This window comes from Manis javanica, chromosome 17 (genome assembly GCF_040802235.1).
Source record: "Manis javanica isolate MJ-LG chromosome 17, MJ_LKY, whole genome shotgun sequence".
Lineage (NCBI taxonomy): Eukaryota > Metazoa > Chordata > Mammalia > Pholidota > Manidae > Manis > Manis javanica.
In genome coordinates, this window is record NC_133172.1 from 7,223,150 (window position 1) to 7,242,412 (window position 19,263).

The window sequence follows — 19,263 nt, forward strand, 5'->3', positions numbered from 1 at the left end:
TGCATACAGTGAGACAACGAATTTGACCGGATCTGTACTGTTGGAACTCAACCAGGAGTTGGGAGGGGTGCAAGTTGTAGCACTCCAAAATCTCAGGACTATAGACTATCTATGGTTAAAAGAACATATGGAATGTGAACAGATCCCAGAAATGGGCTGCTTTAATTTGTCTGATTTCTCTCAGACTGTTCAAGTACAGTTGGACGATATCCATCATATCATAGACAAATTTTCACAAATGCCTAGGGTGCCTAAATGGTTTTCTTGGCTTCACTGGAGATGGATGGTAATTATAGATTTGCTTTGTTTATGTCACCGTATTCCTATTATGTTAATATGTGTGTGCAAATTAGTTAGTAGTTTAAAACCTATACATACTTAAGGTACTCTACAAGAAGATATGTCAACGAAATAATCAATCCTCCCATGTTTCCTTCCATATGCTACATCTATAGCTTTTTTTCTTCCTTCCTAATTACAACCCTTAAATAGAATTCGTGCCTCATATCGAATTTACCGAGCATCATAATTCCTCCAGGTGGTAAAGATACCTCGAGACAAGTGCTGGGCATAGAAGCCACAGGGCATAAATCTGCAAAGAAGTAAAAAGCTAACCTTTTCAAACAATATGGCTTCTCTCTCACTTACCAACTTTACATTTCCCTGTATGGCCCCAGAAGATGACTGGTTAGCCAGAGACGGGTAAGATTCCTCAAGGGAGGAACAACCTAAGACAGGCACAGTCGCAGGGGGGCCATCAGGTGAGAATTTGGGGATCAACAGAGGTGAGGCTCAGAACCTCACCCCCCCTGCTTTGAGAGAAATCTTCTGCATCCATGGATGTCTTGCTGCCCTTGTCTAGCCTGGATTAATACTTAGTCCACAGGCACACACCTGATCATCTGATCATCTACATTTGCCCTCTTACAGCACTAAACCATGTTTTCTACCTTTATCTTGCATCTACGTACCACTTCAGCATTTTATTAAAAATAAAAATAATAATAATAATAAAGGGAGAAATGTGGGATCAACATATAAATCAAGTACAAAAATCAAACGAATATTCATATTTGACCTGATTGTTTATAGTTCATAATGCGTGATCAAAACCGGAAGTTTCTGTGATGAATGCCCTTGTACTGTTCACCATGTAAGAATTTATTCACTATGTAAGAATTCGTTCACCATGTAAGAACTTGTTCGTTATGCTTCAGAAGATTGAAGACTGACGAGAACTAGGCTTGGGTGGATTAATGATTGTACATTGAGCATTGATCCCCCCTATACTGAATTTTATTGTTGTTAACAACCATTTGATCAATAAATATGAGAGATGCCCTCTAAAAAAAAAAAAAGAGCAAACCTGCATTTCAGCAAAGCCTTTGGCTCCCCTTGGCTGACGTCAGCGGGGAGCAATTCCCCTCTTCCCACAAGAATTATAGACGGCTCCCTATGGCTCTGGGGACAGGATCTGGAGGGGGGTGCTCCGCCGTTCCCTCACTGGCCCACCATCATTGCTTACTGGTGGTGTAAGTCAGTCACATTTGTCCTCCAAGGCATATTTTCAATACATTTTTTACAGTACAGCTTTCTTTGTGATACCGAATCTCCCTCCGTCTCTCTCTCACACACACTTCTCAGTGCTGACGCCAGTTCACAGGAAATACGGGGGACACAGGGACATACTGAAGGACACTAAAAGGACTCAACCAGCTGAACTGAAAATGGGGGAACTTCTCCACGATGAATGGCTTGGTTTCACCAACAAATTAATGGCATTTTTAAAAGGAAAAGAAAAGGAGAGGGACTGTTATAGATTAAAAGGCACTTGTCAACCAAATGCCATGGGTAGAGTTTATTTGGATCTTGGCTCAAACGAACATAGCAATAAGGCATTTTAAAGACGATCAGAAAAGCTTTAACATACACTTCCATTAGAGGGTATGATTATAAAACTGTCTTATTTAGTTATGTGGTTATATTTTTACAGACTCCTAGTCCGTTAAGATAAAGAATTCATGCATGAAAAAATTTGATGCCAGAGGGGAAAGATGAGGGGCCTCCATGGAGAAAGAAGGAGGAAACGTTGAAACTGTTGAACTGGGTGATGTGCACACGGAGGTTTGAGACACTCTCTTTTAACAGAAAATATTCAGTTTGCTTTTGAAGAGACTTTTGCAGGAGTCCAGGCGGAGATGGTGGGTTTCCGGATGGAATGGCTGTGGCAGAAGAGGGAAAAGTCAGGCTCAGGGTACATTTTGAAGGGAAAGCTGACAGAACCTGCTGGTGGGTGGAATGTGAAACAAGCAATCAAGGGCAAGTTCGACGTTTTGGTTAAAGTCAGTGGATCATGCCAGTTACTGAGCTGGGGACGGGCAGGGGGAGATCGGGTGGGGGTGAAATCAAGGGGAGGAATCAGGGCCATCTTTGGAAACCGATGTTGTTTCAATTCAGAAGCAATATAAAATGTGCCCATAAGGTACGTTTAAAAATGTACATTAGAAACAGAGAGAGGGCTAAATTAATAAACAAATTAATGTAGGATTTATTTATTTCCTTTCAAAATAGTAAAACCTAGTCTAGCCACTGCCACCCATCCATTCCAACTGTGCAAAATAAGGCAGGGAATTTGAAAGGGGAGTCCTTAATGAAATTACTGAGACAGAGGCTATTAGCCTAGTAATTACTTGGGCGTCACATTCCCAGGGGCACCACACCTAAGGAAAGGGGCCCCAAAGGAACCACCCAGAGAGAATGCGGAGGCCTGCAGGGAGGCGTGAGGTGGTCGTCAGAGCTGCGCACACATGTTCTGGGGCATGTGGAGGGGCTGCCCTCTTTGAAACTGGGTGTGACCACGTGACTAGCTTCAGTCCTTGAACTGCGAATGGCAACTCTTTTTTCCCTGTGGACCCATTTTTGGAGCATCTTCCCAATCTTTATATTCTTTCTTTCTGCTGGAACCAACTCCCATACAAACATGGAAGCTGTGTTTCTCTTAGGTGACCCTGCCCCATGGCCTCAGGTAATTGGCCCATGGTGGATGCTTGACGCAAAACTCTGTTAATCAGAGCACCTGTATATGGCCTCTCCATGGGGCTGGGCTTTCTCACAGACTGGTGGCCTCAGATAACTGGACTTCTTATGGGATGACGGGGACCCGAGGCTCCAAGATTGTTCCCCCAAACGAGTGTAATGCCAAGCTGTGAGGAAGTCCAGGCTATCCTACGAGACAGGCCACATGGAGGAGACAGAGATGCGCCATCTGAGCTCCATCAAACGGAGCTGCAAGAGAGACCTAGACAACAGTTCACAGAGCAGACAACCACCCAGCTGACCCACAGAATTGTGGGGAGTAATAAATGGCTGTTGTTTTAAACCACTGTGTTTTGTTAAGGCAGTCTTTGAGAGCAAGGATTCTGTTAGGTTCACTGCTACAAACAATGACTGAAAAATGAATGGACTTTCCTCAAGTTCACTGAGCATGCTGGTTTCTGAGTTGTCAACAATAACCCTCCTCCTAGGCCCTAAGATGCCAGGGTTGCCAGGATGGGGCACACGGTCTTGCATGCACAACAGCTACTAGCCAACATGGCACGTTTGTGAAAACTGGAAAAAAGGTCCCCCTTCTAGGCAGACTAACTGGACGAAAGTGAGTCCTCTGAGTGGACCCAGTCCCAAATACACATGGCTTGGAGCGTAGACCGTGAGCTTAAATAGATTAAGCCCCAGCTGCCTCTTTGGCCAGGTGCCTTTGTGCAGTGAACAACCTACGTAACAATTCAGGACTTCCTTGTTGTGAAGTCTACAGTTCTTCCCCTCCTCTTTGGCAAGAACACCGTGATTTTCTTTCTGCGGGCCACCGTGTCCTTCAGAGAAGGCTGATCTGCTCCCCAACTGTAGGGGGCAAAGATGTACTGGTCTCAGGCTAAGCAAACCCTGGTCTCATTCACCTTGCCTTATAATGGGTCACGTGGGCATGTGGCACCCTCCTGGTCCATGACATATGGGGCACAGTTACCGGTTGGCTTTGAAATGTTTTCTTCATTCTTCCAAAGGAACCTAGGATAAGAATGAACCTCTTTTTTGCTGCCTCGGGAAGAGGCTGTCTGCATGTGACTCCCGGGTATGTGACGGCCCTCCTGGGACCACGAGGGAGCCAGTCTAAGAGGAGACGATGGCAACTCAACAGGATGGAGGGAACTGTGGTCATGGATGATGTTGTGAGCTGCTGAATTAAGAAACTCTGGAGATGGGCCACAACAGGTCTTGTGCAAGACACACGAATGTGTTGTGTAAACAAGTTAGTTGGGACTTCTGTTGTCTGCAGCCTGAAGCATTCTCAAGCGAGAGGTAAGGGTCCTGGTACATGTAACCATGTGCTGCTCATGCCATGGGGGTGCCAGAAAAGGAGAGAGGGTGCCAAGGGCAGGCTAAGGCTAAGGTCAATGCTTGAGGAGTGGAGACAGGTCTGCGGCGATCCCAATCCACTCCGGCAGGAAGGCCGCCTCTGGCTTAAAGACTCTGAGGAAGGGAGAGTCTGGGAGGGTGTAATTGGCCAGGTAGATGGTCTCTCCACCTGCAAGGTAGGCAGCCCAGATCCCGAACGTCCCAATGGTCATGATGGTGTGGTTACACTGCGAGAGCAGCGCAAAGTCCTTGGCAGGCGAGCTCTCAACGCCATTACCAGCGAACACCACATCCCCTTGGGAGGCATTGATATTCTCCCGACACCAGGCCATGCCGTTGCTAGAGACCACGAAGACGGGGGAGGTGTAGCGAGTGCGAAACCAGTCCAGGGCCTGCTCGAGGTACCGCCGGTCAGCCACCACGCCCTTCCACACGTTAGGCATGACATGAACGTAGTCCCCCCGGCGCACGTGGACGCCCACGAAGGTGCCCGGCCGGTTCCCATTCACCTGCAGACCCCGCAGAAAGTTCTGGGCCTCTTCCCGCACATGGTTGTGCAGAGTGAACTCCTGGAGGATCTCGTCTCGGAGGTGGTGGTAGAAGGTCCAGGAGCAGGGGTAGCCGGTGAGGCGCACATACTCCCCCGGGATGTGGCGGTACTGCTCCTCCATCCAGTCGTTCAGGTGGTAGTTCCGCCACCGGATTCTGCTGGCTGTGGTGCCGTGCAGGACGGGCAGGGTGATTTTGAAGATGGGGGCGAGTGTGTTGTGCATCTCAGGCGGGATGAAGGCCGGCCGCCCGTTGGCCTTGGCCAGGGCATACAGCGTGGCGTACTCGCCCATCTGGTTGCCCAGGCGGCCTATCGCATTGATGGTCCACATGCCTCCTGGCTGGTGGCTCACAGGCTTCTCTGTGGGCGCCGGTGTCTCTGACTCCCATGTGAGCTGAATCCTCGCTAGGCGCCGGTGGAGGTGGAATATGGTGGAAGCCGTGAAGACAAAGAGGATGAAGTGAGCCAGAGGGAAGAAGAGGGTCACCTGAGTGGTCAGCATGGCTGTCGGGGGAGCGAGAGCAGGGGACGTTAGCTCTGGGCGCGCGGGCCTGGGGAGAGGCGTGGACCGAGCCGTGCAGCTGTGTGTGCAGACGCTGCACGGGTGGATGTGCGTGTGGGTTCCCTTTGCATGTGCAGGGAAATGTGTGTGAACAGTCAGGGGAGTGTATGCAGGTAGGGCTCTGCTATTTAGAGAGGCCCTGCCTATCTATATCCCGTTTGAAGGGAAATTGCCCCGACCATCAGGAACTCACCTGACTTGCCTACCCTCTTGGCCACAGCCGACTGCAATTGAGACAGACACACCTGGCTGCGTGCTGGCTTCGCCATTCATTGGCGATGTCCTATGACAAGTGTAGACTGCCTCTTAAAGATGAATTGGCTCATTCTCTCTCGAGTATTTTTACTAAAAGGCTCAGAAAGAAGTTGGCAGATGAGAGGGTTTTTTTACCTCCTGACAGCAAACTGGGTGTCCAATGATTCAATTCCATTGGACACTATCTTCCTGGGAGTTATCTAACCACAAGTTATCAGCTCCACAGCACTGCCCCACAAACACCAGTCACAAGTCCCAGGCCGTTCATACTTTTGGCTGACCAGCTATAAATCAGGGGTTCCCATGGCCCCCTCCTCAGGTTTGGTAATTTTGCTAGAATGGCTCACAGAACTCAGGAAGGTACTTTCTTGACATTAACCAGTTTATTATAAAGGAGACAAATGAAGGAGAAAGAGGAGGAGGTCCACAGGGCAAGGTGCAGAAGGATCCTGAGCACCAGGACTTCTGTCCTTGTGGAGTTGGGGAGGGCCACCCTCCTAGCTCGCTGATGTTTTTTTCCAACTCAGAGGCCCTCTGAGCTCCATTGCTTGAGGTTTTTATGGAGGTTTCCTTCTGTAGGCATGAGTGGTTGAATCACTGGCTACTGGTGGTCAGCTCGATTTCCAGTTCATCTCCAGTCCCTCTCCCTTCCCCAGAGGTTGGCTGGTGGGGCTATAAGTGCCAATCTCTAAGCCAGGCTTGATCTTCCTGGTGACCAGCTCCCATTCTGAAGCTATAGAGAGGCCTGTCAAGAGGTGCCTCATCAGAGCAAAGGACACCCAGTCACTTAAGGAAATGATGAGAACTCTAGGAGCTTTGTGCCGGGAACTGGGGAAATGTGCTATGACAGCATGGCAGGTGATGTTGAAAGAGAGAGAAGGAGTCAGAGTGTCTGGGGCACGTCAGGTGAGGGCTGAAGCAGACAGACCAGAAGCAGAGACATTGAAAGAACTTCAGTTACTGGCCAAGAAGTCCCAGGGTAGCCCCATATCATGAGACACAAGTACAGTGGATGGAGCTGGCGGTGGAGTGGAGTGGCAGGTGGAAGTGTCTGTGACTCTCCCTGCCGTGGCTGATGGATGATTTTTTTAGAAATATGAGATCAAGAGTATGTTTGCTGAGCGGCCAAGGGGTGGACTGTACTAAGGGGGTACGTTTTTGCCTGACCAACCTACAGACCTTGTTACAGCCTGTCGTGGGTTGAATTGTGTCCCCCTCCAAAAAAGGCATATTAAAATTCTAACCTCTAGTATCTCAGAATCTCACCTTATTTGGAGATAGGGTCTTTAAAGAGTTGACAAGTGAAAATGCAGTCTTCCTAAGGTGGACTCCAATCTGATAGGACTGCTGTCTTTATAAGAAGCTAAAATACATCCCAGTGTGTCATATGACCTTGGACCAAGGACGGCCTCTCCTTTGGCCGGTCCGTGATGTCTGGGGATGGATGCTGGCTCAAGAGAATAATCTGTACTGAGCAGATTCTCTCCCTTGGGAATGTGAAATGAGAAGCGCCGAGAGGATGGGCAGTTGATTGTGGGCATGTCGGCAAAAGGGCCCTTTTTAGGGCCCGGACGGCATGGCCGAGCTAAGCCATATCGAAGATGAACTGGAGAACTCCCCGAGCAGGGTGAATTCAGCCCTGGGAATAGAGTGATAGTCGGTGTGACTGTGCCCTGATGCTTCCTGGTTCCTGTTCCCTCGCACTGCACTTTCATTCCTGCCAGAGATCCCCACAGGATTCCTCAAGACGCCGCACAGACGCCGCACAGACGCCACAGGTGGACAGCAGCTCTCTCGGAATGAGGGAGCAGGAGGGGCAGAGGAGGAGGCGGCCCCCAGGGTGTGAAGAGGGGGCACTCCCTGTCAGGTGGCCTCCCGCCTCCTTGTCACATCTCCGGGGTGGCTCTCTCTTCCTTTCTCCGGCTAGATTGTGAGCACTTGAAAGGGGTGGAGTAGAGTTCGCTCCTCTGTCCACCTCCAGGTGTGCTGACCACAGGACCGGGGACACTCGGGGCTAAATGAAATGCTTGGGGGAAGACAGAAGGACGGAGGGAAGGAAGGGAGGGAGAGAGAGACAAAGAGGGAAAATAGAGACACAGAAATAAATGGAGAAAAAGCTGGGCGGAGCCAGAACAAGAGAGAGCGAGAGAGAGAGAGACAGAGAGACACAGAGACAGAGACAGAGACAGAGAGAGCAGGAAGAGAGAAAGATGATAAAGAGAGACAGAGAGAAAGGTGGAGGCAGGAGAGAGATACAGAGAAAGAGACAGACAGAGACAGGAAGAGAAAGGCAGTAGGAGAGACAGAGGGAGGGAGAAATAAGGCAGCGGGCAGGATGGCCTGCCTTGGCTGCGCCCCGCTCGGTCCCGGTGCCCTCTCCCAGCCGGCGCCTTTCTGAATCTCTCGGTCTCAGTCCCTTCCTCACACACGGCGCTGCTCCTCGAAGGAGGTGACGGTGTTCGTCTCGTTGGCTGTGCATCCCCAGCAGCTCTCAGAAATGGAGCTCAGCACACAGTAGGTGCTCAGGAAATATATACAGAAGGAATTCAGGTCTCCACCCCCGTCAAGTCCCTGTCTGGCTCCATTTCTTTTTTCCCAGGTCCCTGCATTTTTTTTTTTTTTTTTTGGTTTCCATTTCCCAGCATGTGGTAGGTGAAAAAAATGAGTATTGTAAGAGTAGATCTTCATAATCAAACCTCTTCATCTCTGGGCTGGCAGCAGGTGCCTTTGAATGTTTCCTATAAATTTGTTTATAGCAGACAGACAATAAGGCTAGTTTTGTTTGGGTAAAAAGAAAAGCAGAATGTTCTAGAACAGTGTCTCTGGGCCTTCTTGGCTGTCCCCTCTCTCCATGGGGGATGGGCGGCTGCTGAGGGGTCTGGTGTGGGAAATGCCTCCAGACCTTGACCCCCTGCCCTTGACCCTCTGACCTTGGCGGAGGGCGGCTGCAGGGAGAGGAGTGGGAGGTGCAGAGAGCCTAACAGGGCGAAGCCCAGCCTCTGGGAGAGGGGCTGCGCTGTGGGGTTTGGAAAGATGTATGTCTGAAGTTCTGTGGGGTGTGGTCACAAGGCCCTTTAGCTGTGTGACCTTGACCAAAGGGGCGCTGACATCCAAAAACTGGCGATTAAAACAACACCTCCCTTCAAGTCTCTGTGCGCCCAGCGTCAGTGAGGAGCCCTGGGTAGCCTGTGATGGTCCTATTATTCAGAGCCCATAACACCCCAAGCTCACGTGCACGTCAGGCTTGAACAAAGGGCCGCATCAGTGCCCCCTCCAAGGGCATTCTCTTACTGAGTTTTAACGATAGCCTGCAGGTGGGGATAAACTCGCCCTCCTGTTTTATGGCAGAGGAAACAGGTGCAGAGGCTGGTCGGGGACAGGAGGCTCGCGGGGGCAGGGCTGACCCCGGAGCTGCGCACAGGGCGTGGGGCTCCAGGGCCGGGCTGCTCCGGTAACTGGGAGGAGGCTGCCTCTCCCCTAGTCCACGGAGGGCAGGAAGTCCACCCATCTCCACGGTCTCAGGCTCTGCAGCGGCACCAGGCTCTTCAGGCCTCCGCTTAGGGAGGGTAAGAGGAAGGGTCCCAGCCCCTTCCTCCCTCCAGTCCCCGGGGGCCGTCGGGGGGGCCCCCAGTAGGATCCCAGAACAGAAAGGAGCCCCAGCTTCCAAGGAGGAGAAACAGCTTCCAGGTCCCTCAGGAATGTGGGGCCACCAGCAGCTGCCAAGGCTTTCTTTGACCCTCTCGCTGTCCCATCCCCTGCTCTCTGCCTCCTCTGAGCCTGGCCCTGGCCTCCTCACTCCCCCATGTCTGTCCCCGCACCCAGAGCTGGCCCTGCCCCTCCTCGGCACACAGCCCAGGCTCTCCACCCCTGCCCTGCGCTTTGTCCCCAAGGACGGACTCTCTCCTCCAGTCCCCAAGCCCAGTCCTGTCACGCCCTGGGATTTAAGGTCTTGTTTCCTCAGCTCCCGGGCCTCCCCAACCCTTCTCCAGCCTCTGTGCCCCAGGAAGCACCCCCAGGTCAGTGGCCCCGAGCTGCTGGTTCTCTCCCCACATACCCAATCCCCTCCTCAGCCAGTGATGTTTGCAGTGTAATCACCACTTTGAGGGAACAGCCTGATACAAAAATGTGGGGCTCCCATTCCCGGGCCTAGAACAGAAGGGGTGATTCAGGTTGGGACTGGGAGTGATGGATCAAGCTGGGGCACTGGTGGACCTGGGGTGAGGATCCCCCATCCCTCTGTCCCAGAGGTGGGGGAGCAGCCCCAAGAAGGGAACAGGAAACTAATTCGATCGCTCCCAGCCCTGCCCTGGCCTTTGGGAGGGCACTGACATTCTTGGGTTTGCTCTGGGAAACTGGCACGTGAGGGACACAGGAGGCTGGTGGCCTGGGTTGGGGGAAGGGAACATGGTGGTGATGAGGGGGGTGGGGGCAAAAGTCTGAATCTGCAAGGAAGCTGCGCGGTGGGAATGCTTTGGAACCCAAGGATTCAGCCAGTGGAGACTCAACCATCCACATCTTGGCCCTAATCCCCTCAGGATGCACCCCCACCTCGAGGCCTCCCGTGGCAGAGAGCCCACTCCCGGCAGGCCAGGCACCCACCCGCTCTGCCCCTGCCCATCTGAGCTCCCTGCCAGCCTCCAAACCAGCAGCTCTCCTCACCAGCTGTGGTGTGTGTGTGTGTGTGTGTGTGTGTGGTGTGTAGTGTGTGTGTGTGGTGTGTACTCGCAGGGTTGGGGAGCACCCCCCTCATCATCTCTCACCTGGATCTGGCTGCAGGCTTGAATCAGGGAGCGAACAAGATACCCCGGGGTGCAGCTCAGTGGGCTCTGTCCCTCGGGGTTGATTCTTCACACTCAGAAACCTCTGTATTTTCCTGTACCGGTGGCCGGTCAGTGTGCTCCCTCCCTCTGGGGTGGACTCCTCACCTTCAGAAACCTCTGAACTTTCCTGCACTAGAGGCAGGAAAGCCCCGCCCAGGATCTACTCGGCCTCCCACCGCCAGTGGAAGGCGGGGTGTCCCAGCTGCAGGAACCAGGTGAGCCCGGAGCCCCTCCCTCCTTCACATAAACTAGCTGAGAATAGACCAGGGAAGGCAGCCTGGAGGAGGGGACAGTCCAGCTGGGCCATGTTCTTCCTGACTGTGCCCTCTCAGGGCCCTAATTCTAGATTTTGGCAAACAACTGTGAGCACTGACCTAGTCTACAAATCTCATTCCACCTTCGTGACAGTTCTGTGAAGTTGACAGTGAATAAGCCGAAGGCCCGGAGACGTGAAGTGACTTGGACCAGATGACACAGTTGGAAAGTTGTAGAAGCTGGAATTTGAAACCACACAGGCCAGAATCTTGGAAAATACCTGGCAAATAGCAACTCTTCTCAGCTTGCCTTCTCTCAAAAAAGATTTTTAGGAAATGACCGTTTTGCATTCCCTAAGGATACATTAGAAGTCCAGACAATGCCTATCTATGGCTTCCAAAATCGGGTGCAAGATTGAGCAGGAAGTTTACTGGGGAGGGATGAGGTGGGGACCCCCAGCGCCTCCAACAATCCTAACACTGAAAGAGGGACAAGCAGTTCCTCTGGGCCCCTGACTGAGGCTACAGGAGGTTTACTGCACTGTCTACAAATGCTCCCCCAAAAAAGAGAATCCGAATCTGACGAATCCTTTCACTGTCATCAGCAGTTTTCAGAAAACAGGAGGATAAGGTTGCCAGAGAATAGACACTGTCAGGAAGACCAGCCGAGTCCAGAGTGTGGGACAGTCTATGGGACAACGACCTGGGTCCCCAGGGATTTAGTGACCTGGAAGAAAGGGGCAGGTGGAGCCTGGAGACCACACAAAGCAGATTCTGGGGGCAGAGGTAGACATGGATTTTTCACCTGTTTGCCCTTCAGGATGCTGACAGGTCTTGGGGATGTAGGACGATTCTTTACTCTGTAACTGTTAGCAGCCCAGCCTTCAGTCACTGATCTGTGACAACATTAGACACCCATTGTGACAACCCACACACATCCGGCAAGCTTCCCAAAGGCCCAGGGACAGTAGCCCGAACCCTTCTGCTCTCGCCCTTCTTGCTGGTGAACGCCTAACAGCCAGCTCTCTGGAGCAAAAAACCCCTGGTTGGTATCATTTGCCAAATCCATGGTGTAAATACTCTGACCCCGGTGACCAACACGAGGAAGTCGTTGAACACAGAGTTGGAAAGAGCTGCACAGCAGGATGTGGTTATATAGTAAAATGTAGTAACCTGACTAGGGCATGATGAATTTCCAAGCTTCCTTCTCTTTGTTTTTGATATAACATATTCAGTTATAAGTGATATAATCTAATTCTAGCTAATGGCTGTGCTTAACAACAGCTACAACATTCCTGGAGATGTAACCGCCCGCTCTCGGGAGGGAAGTCTGTGCTGACTCCCACCCGACACAGCCTGGGATCCGGTTGGAGGTCAGCAGGTGTCCCCTCCTGGCCCCTGGGGAGAGGCTTAGGTCAAGCACAGCAATGGGGGGTGGGAGGGGTGTGTCTCTGTCACTGTCTCTTTTCACTTGTCCCCAGCCTATACCTTCCATGAGAGGGTCTTTCTGCTCAATCTGCCCAGTAAATATTTAATGAAACACTTCCTATGTTCTGGATACCATCTGGGGACAGGTATAAAAGAATCTGACTTGGATGGTAATTATAGATTTGCTTTGTTTATGTCACCGTATTCCTATTATGTTAATATATGTGTGCAAATTAGTTAGTAGTTTAAAACCTATACATACTTAAGGTACTATACAAGAAGATATGTCAAAGAAATAATCAATCCTCCCAAGTTTCCTTCGTATGCTACATCTATAGCTTTTCTTCTTCCTTCCTAATTACAACCCTTAAATAGAATTCGTGCCTCATATCGAATTTACCGAGCATCATAATTCCTCCAGGTGGTAAAGATACCTTGAGACAAGTGCTGGGCATAGAAGCCACAGGGCATAAATCTGCAAAGAAGTAAAAAGCTAACCTTTGCAAACAATATGGCTTCTCTCTCACTTACCAACTTTACATTTCCCTGTATGGCCCCGGAAGATGACTGGTTAGCCAGAGACGAGTAAGATTCCTCAAGGGAGGAACAACCTAAGACAGGCACAGTCGCAGGGGGGCCATCAGGTGAGAATTTGGGGATCAACAGAGGTGAGGCTCAGAACCTCACCCCCCCTGCTTTGAGAGAAATCTTCTGCATCCGTGGATGTCTTGATGCCCTTGTCTAGCCTGGATTAATACTTAGTCCATAAGCACACACCTGATCATCTGATCATCTACATTTGCCTTCTTACAGCACTAAACTATGTTTTCTACCTTTATCTTGCATCTACCTACCACTTCAGCATTTTATTAAAAATAAAAATAATAATAATAGTAGGAGAAATGGGGGATCAACATATAGATCAAGTACAAAAATCAAACGAATATTCATATTTGACCTGATTGTTTATAGTTCATAATGCGTGATCAAAACCGAAAGTTTCTGTGATGACTGCCCTTGTACTGTTCACCATGTAAGAATTTATTCACTATGTAAGAATTCGTTCACCATGTAAGAACTTGTTCGTTATGCTTCAGAAGATTGGAGACTGACGAGAATTAGGCTTGAGATGGATTAATGATTGTACATTGAGCGTTGACCCCCCTATACTGAATTTTATTGTTGTTAACAACCATTTGATCAATAAATATGAGAGATGCCCTCTCAAAAAAAAAAAAAAAAAAAAAGAATCTGACTTCAGGGAGCTCCTGTAGTACTTGGTCAGTATTTGTTAAATAAACAGTGCCATTAATACTGTCACTCATAGTTTTGCTGAAGTCTATTTGATATCCAGCCATGAAAAGGAATGATGTATTGATACATGCTATCACATAGAGGGGCCGGGAAAGAAGCCAGGCACAAAGGCTGTGTATTGTCTAATTATTTCTATGAAATGTCCAGAAGAAGCAAATCTAGAGAGAAAGCAGATGGGTGGTTGGCAGGGGCAGGGGGAGATGGGAATAGGGAGTGACTGCCCAGGGGTACGCGGTTGCTCCCTGAGGGAATGGATATGTTGTGGAATTTGATAGAAGTGATGGTGAATATCCTGAAAGCCACTTTATTATCTGGTAACCTCTCAAACAGCAAATCAAGTATCGCCCTATCAGCCTGTGCTGTGTGTGTGTGTGCCCAGGTCTGAGCTGATCCTCCTTCCCTGCGGCCCCCCCTCCATGGCTCCCGTCGCCCCAGGAGAGATCACCAGCCCTCAAAACCTCCCCTGCCCCGCCTGGCCCCTCCTTGGAGCCTCGAAAGTTCCTCCCACACCACCCCAAGCCCTGCAATCTGTCTTGCTGTGATTTCTGTTTTACTCTCTTCACACCCAAGGCTGAGGAGGCCCAGGATAAGGCCCACTGTCAAGAGAAGGTGATGTAGAGGCAGGTTTTAATCCAAGTCACTTGCTCCCAAACCCCTGTGCTCCCCTTGGGTGGCTCCTTTGCAACCTGGAGGTCAGACGTAATCTGGATTCCTAAAGAACCCCCATTATTCTCTGTTCCTAGTGCATCCCCCTCACAGCTTTCTGCTTATACTAAGCCTCCAGTGACAATAAACAATAATGATGATAATAATACCTACAATGGCTGTAGGTCCCTTGAGGGCAAGAACCCAACCAACATTATTTCCTCCTGACCATCAGCAGCCATCATGCTCTTAACCCTCCCCACTCTGCGATGATCATTGAATAAGGCCCAGAGAGGGACAGTCACTTGCCCAAAGGCACACAGTTTATAAGCAGCAGAGCTGGGATTTGAACTCTAAACCCAAAGTCTGTTTTTTTCTAAAATTATGGTAAATACACATCACATAAAATTTGCCATCTTAATCATTTGTAAGTCTCCAGTTCCATGATGTTAAATACATTCACATTGCTGTGCAATGAATCTCCAGGACTCTTACATCTCGAGAAATTAAATCCTTGTACCCATTAAACAGCTTCCCATTCTCCCCTCACTTGAGCCCCTGGCCAGCACCATTTCACTTCTTGTCTCTATGATTTTGACAACTCCAAGTACCTCATATGAGGGGAGTCATACAGTAGGTGTCTTTTTGTAACTGGCTTATTTTACTTAGCATGTCGTCCAGGTGCAACTACATGGTGACTGTGTCAGAATTTCCTTCCTTTTTAAGGCTGGTTAATATGCATTGCATGTATATGCCATTTCGCTTACCCATTCAGCCACTGATTGACACTTGCATTGTTTTCATCCATCTTTTGGCTATTGTGAATAATGCTGCCATGGGCATGGTTACAACTGTATTTTTCAAAACAACACTCTTTTGTCTAGCAACTATACTTCAATTTAAATACTTAAAAAATAAAGCAATGCTCACTGCTTCTTTAGCATGCAGAATCATTTCTGTTGAGAGAAAATGCTCAAATGTGTGTGTTGATTAAATACATGGGGTGCTCAGTGCCGACACGGAGAGCCCCTGTGCCTACAGAGGAAGAAGGTGAGGCAGAGAAGTCCTGCTCTTCCCAGGGAGGGAGGTCACAGCTGAGTGGGCAGGGTTACGATTCAAATCCAGTACGTCCTGCCTGGAGGCCCTTGCTCTTAACTGCTTCCTGGCTCCATGCCCTCCTTCCAGGGCCATCCAACCCCTACTCAACAAACCTGACACCGACCATCATCTGCAGGATACTAGCTGCACGCAGGCGGTGGCAGTGCACAACAGGGACACTTGGGGAGTCACGGGCCCAGGTTCAAATCCTGACTGTGCCACATGTGCCCTGAGGGATGCTGGGCAAGACACCAAGCTTCCCTAGCCTGTGAAATAGCTTAACTCATGCTTCAGGAGTTGTTGTGAATAAGCAGGGAGGCCCTGTGGGAGAGGCACCAGGGGTCGGGCAGTTACTAGCAAGCAGGGACAGTGACCCTGCCGTACCCCTCCGCAGTGGGTGCAGATAATGAGCAAGGGCCTGCACAAACACTTTCCACATTTCCTTAAGCCCTCTCGGAATCCAGCCAACGTGCTGGGAGGAAGTCCAGCCTATCCTGTGGGAGAGAAGCCGCATGGAGGGTGCCCCCGTGTCCCGACCAAGCTCCCCACTGAAGGCAGCTTCGAGGGGGGGGCCTCAGATGACACCACACTCAGAGAAGAACCACCCAGTCCATCCGAATAATGGTGAGAAATACTGAGTTCTGCAGGTGAAGCCTTTATGATTTGGGGTGGCTTGTGACACAGCATTAGTTAGCTCAGACACTAAGGTGACAGTCCCCTGAGAGCAGGAGGCATGTCTGTTTTGCTGTCCGGTCCCCCACTGACCACAACACTGCCTGACACACAGCAGGTGCTCTACAACTATTAGTTGAATGAATGAATGAATTAATTAATTAATGAAGAGAGTTTCAGAGCTCCACATTCTGGGATAATGTCCATGAAATGTGGGTGAAGCTAGTCACTGCCCACCAGCCTCTGCGTGTGTATTATGGCATGTGTTTCATGTTGGGGGTGCACATATGTATACACACTACTTACCACCTCATTTCATGATCAGGGTCTGGGATGCCAGAAGTTACCAAATGAAGAATTGTCCTGCATCTCCATGACCTTAGCACATTTTGCCAGAAACGTACGTAGTTGAAAAACGTGTTATAAGTGTCTGAGTAGAGGACATGTTTTCATCATTAACCACAGGGTTATAGGGGCCCAGGGCTGCATGTGGGAATGTGGAGGGCATGCCCCCTGTGGCTGCAGGGGGCAGGTTGGTGCAGAGCTGGGGGACAGACACTGAGATCCACTGCTCACCATGCCTCCTGCCATCAACGGGCCCTGCGCTGCTCAGGAGATACTCAAGTTAAAAGATCGTTTGGAACATACTTCCAGCCTCCACGTGAGTACTCTGAGCAGCTTCCCCCATCAAGGTTACCTGTGGCCTCTGCCATCAGACTGGGAGCCCAGGGGGGTGTGAACCAGGGCCTGGTCACCCCTAAGCTTGTGCCCTGGCACAAAAAAGGGCCTTGATGGATTTCTTTAAAACTTATTGTGAAATTTAAATTTAACACTGCACAAAAGTAGACAGAATGGTTCAGCAAAGCCTGTGCACCTGTTTGCTCAATTTTCAACTTAATACCCAGGCTATATGATAATTTCCCTGAGGGTCTCAAAGTGTCTTTTTTTCTTTTAACACCACCACACACCCGCACGCACAGTGGAAATCCACCGGTCCCTGCCCCAGAAGCCACATGTGACGGCACCCTTTGCTCTGCGTGTAATGACAGCTAACACTCACTGCCTGCGTTGAAGTGCCGGGTGCTGGGTTTTTTATACAACAGCTTTACTGAGATATAGTTCACTTCCTATAAAATTCACCCATTTAAAGTGTATAGATCAATAGTTTTTAGTGGCATACAGATCAGTGGCTGACACATCAGAATGGATGCAGGGATGTGCAGCCATCAACACAATCGTTTTAGAATATTTTCACTTTCAATCCCCTGCTTTAGCAAAGAAACCGTGTGCCCATTAAGCAGTCACTCCTCATGCTCCCTCAGCCCCCTCCCCCCGTGCTGGGTAATCAGCACCCAGCTTTCTGTGTCAACGGATTTGCCTCTGTTGGACATTGCACAGGGTATGTGGTGCTCTGGCCAGGCACTGCTTTAACCGTCAGAGAGGTTAGGTCCCCGGCCCCAGGTCACACAGCTCATGAGTGTGGGAACCTGCAGTCGGCAGCCCTGGGCCAGAGGGTATGTACTGAGCCCCAGAATGATGTGTCCTCGATGAGCCACCGTGTGAAGCTCAGTCATGCAGGGCTTAGTGAACATGGCTTTACTTTCAGCGGCAAGGAGCAGGGGGCCTTATCTGGATCTGGTGGGCGACAAGGCGGAGAACCACCTGAGCATCAGCTGAGTGGTGAAGTGCGTACCAGCCAACCCAGCCTCCCCAGCTCCCTTCATTCCTAGGGAGGGGGTGGTACCACCCAGGAGTCCACTTCTGGCGGGCTCAGCACCTGAGGGCGACCCAAGGGGCCCAGACCCCCAGCTGGATTGGTTCAATTCAAATCCAGGTGTCTAGCTAGCAAGCTTGAGCTTCTTCTGGAAAAATGACTCTCATGCAAATTCAGTGGGTTCTGAGGCTTCCAGGGACTCTAAGTCTGAAGCAGAGATGTCCCTGTTAGGTTCTCCTGTGCCACACTTGCAGAGCTTCTAGAAGCCTCCCAGGTTCAACCAGGTCACACCCTGCTTGACTCAGCCCCTGAGTTCTCCTCTTAACGGCCACTGGGCTCTGTGTTCCAAGCAGGAACACAGGCCTTGGGCCAAGGCAGCCGGAAGCCCATTGTCGCCAGCCTGCTTGTGGGCTAAGGTGGGAGCTTAAGGCTGGCCTTGTGCTCATTCAGGCCATTCACTAAGTAGGCATTATACTCCGTGTGAGTTTCCCAGCAACATATGGCAAACTGGGTGGCTTAAAACAATAGGAAATTATCCTCCTGTTCCGGAGGCTGGAAACTGATCTCTGATGATGTCGTCACATGGCATTTGTCCCCTCCCCCCTGTGAGTCACTGGAGGGCCACCCACCCTACCCACCCTACTCCGATATGACCTCATCCTTACTAATTGCATCAGTACAGGCTGTATTTCCAAATAACTACGCATTCTGAGGTCCTGGGGGTTAGGATTTCGACATCTCTCTTTCGGAGACACAATTTGACCAGTAACATACACATGCTATGCGTTCCACTCCTGGCTTGGAGATGTCTGGCTTCAGAGGCCATGAGTAGGTCCTGGAAGTCTGGGCTTCCTTTTGTACCGTCTGGTGAGGGGCAGGGGGAACTCTTTACAGGGCACACCATCTCCTGCTTCGGACATGCAGAGCCATTAAGGAATTGAGTAAATATTTGCTGATCAAATTAGTGCGATTTATCGCTAACAGCTGGCCAACTTCTGCTTTGGCTCTTATAAAATAAAACTTCCTCTTCCAAGCAAAGCCTTTTAAACACAGGGAACAGAGTTCGGTCCCCTTAGCGTTTAGATTAATTAAATACAGCATATCACGCTACTCCACCCAGTGCTCAGAAGCCAGCCAGGCCTCTCTGCCTGCCAGCGGGGCCCCTCCCAGGTGGAGATCTCCTTGCAGAGAATATGGGGGGGTGGCTGTGAGGACTGGTCTTCCGAATCTCCCCCTGTGCCTACGTCAGCCTGATAATGTGCAAAGAAAAAAGGTGCAAGAAACCGGGGCTCAGCCTGTCACCTGTGAGAATGCTGCCTGCAGGTTTCACCTGTGTTCCCCGTGTCAAGTCAGTGAGAAACGGCTTCTGATCATTATTTTCTGTGAATCAACCTGATTTTGCCTGAGCAAAACCCCCATTCCACTAAGCTGGCAAGAAATTCAGCGAGTGAGTTCAATGTCAGAGCGCGGTGCTGCGGGAATTTCTTTAGTAGGATCTTTTATAGAAATAGAAAGCCTTTTGTATGAATCCCCCATCGGTG

The 19,263-nt window shown here is 50.2% G+C and overlaps 1 protein-coding gene across 2 annotated transcripts; it reads right to left on the reverse strand.

Annotated features, from left to right (window-relative positions):
• Positions 1–1,813: 1,813 nt before the first annotated feature.
• FUT2 (fucosyltransferase 2 (H blood group)) lies at positions 1,814–12,661 on the reverse strand. Of its 2 annotated transcripts, XR_005057931.2 has the most exons (3): positions 10,538–12,661; positions 3,954–5,464; positions 1,814–2,222 (listed from the first exon to the last, which is right to left on the reverse strand). XR_005057931.2 is itself a non-coding variant. In XM_017653895.3 (2 exons), the coding sequence occupies exon 2, from the start codon at positions 5,460–5,462 to the stop codon at positions 4,446–4,448; it is 1,017 nt and encodes a 338-aa protein (XP_017509384.3). In that variant the 5' UTR covers positions 5,463–5,464; positions 10,538–12,661; the 3' UTR covers positions 1,814–4,445. The 2 variants fall into 2 exon arrangements, 1 of the variants encoding a protein (XP_017509384.3); XM_017653895.3 differs by having other exon boundaries at positions 1,814–5,464.
• Between the last annotated feature and the right edge of the window lie 6,602 nt (positions 12,662–19,263).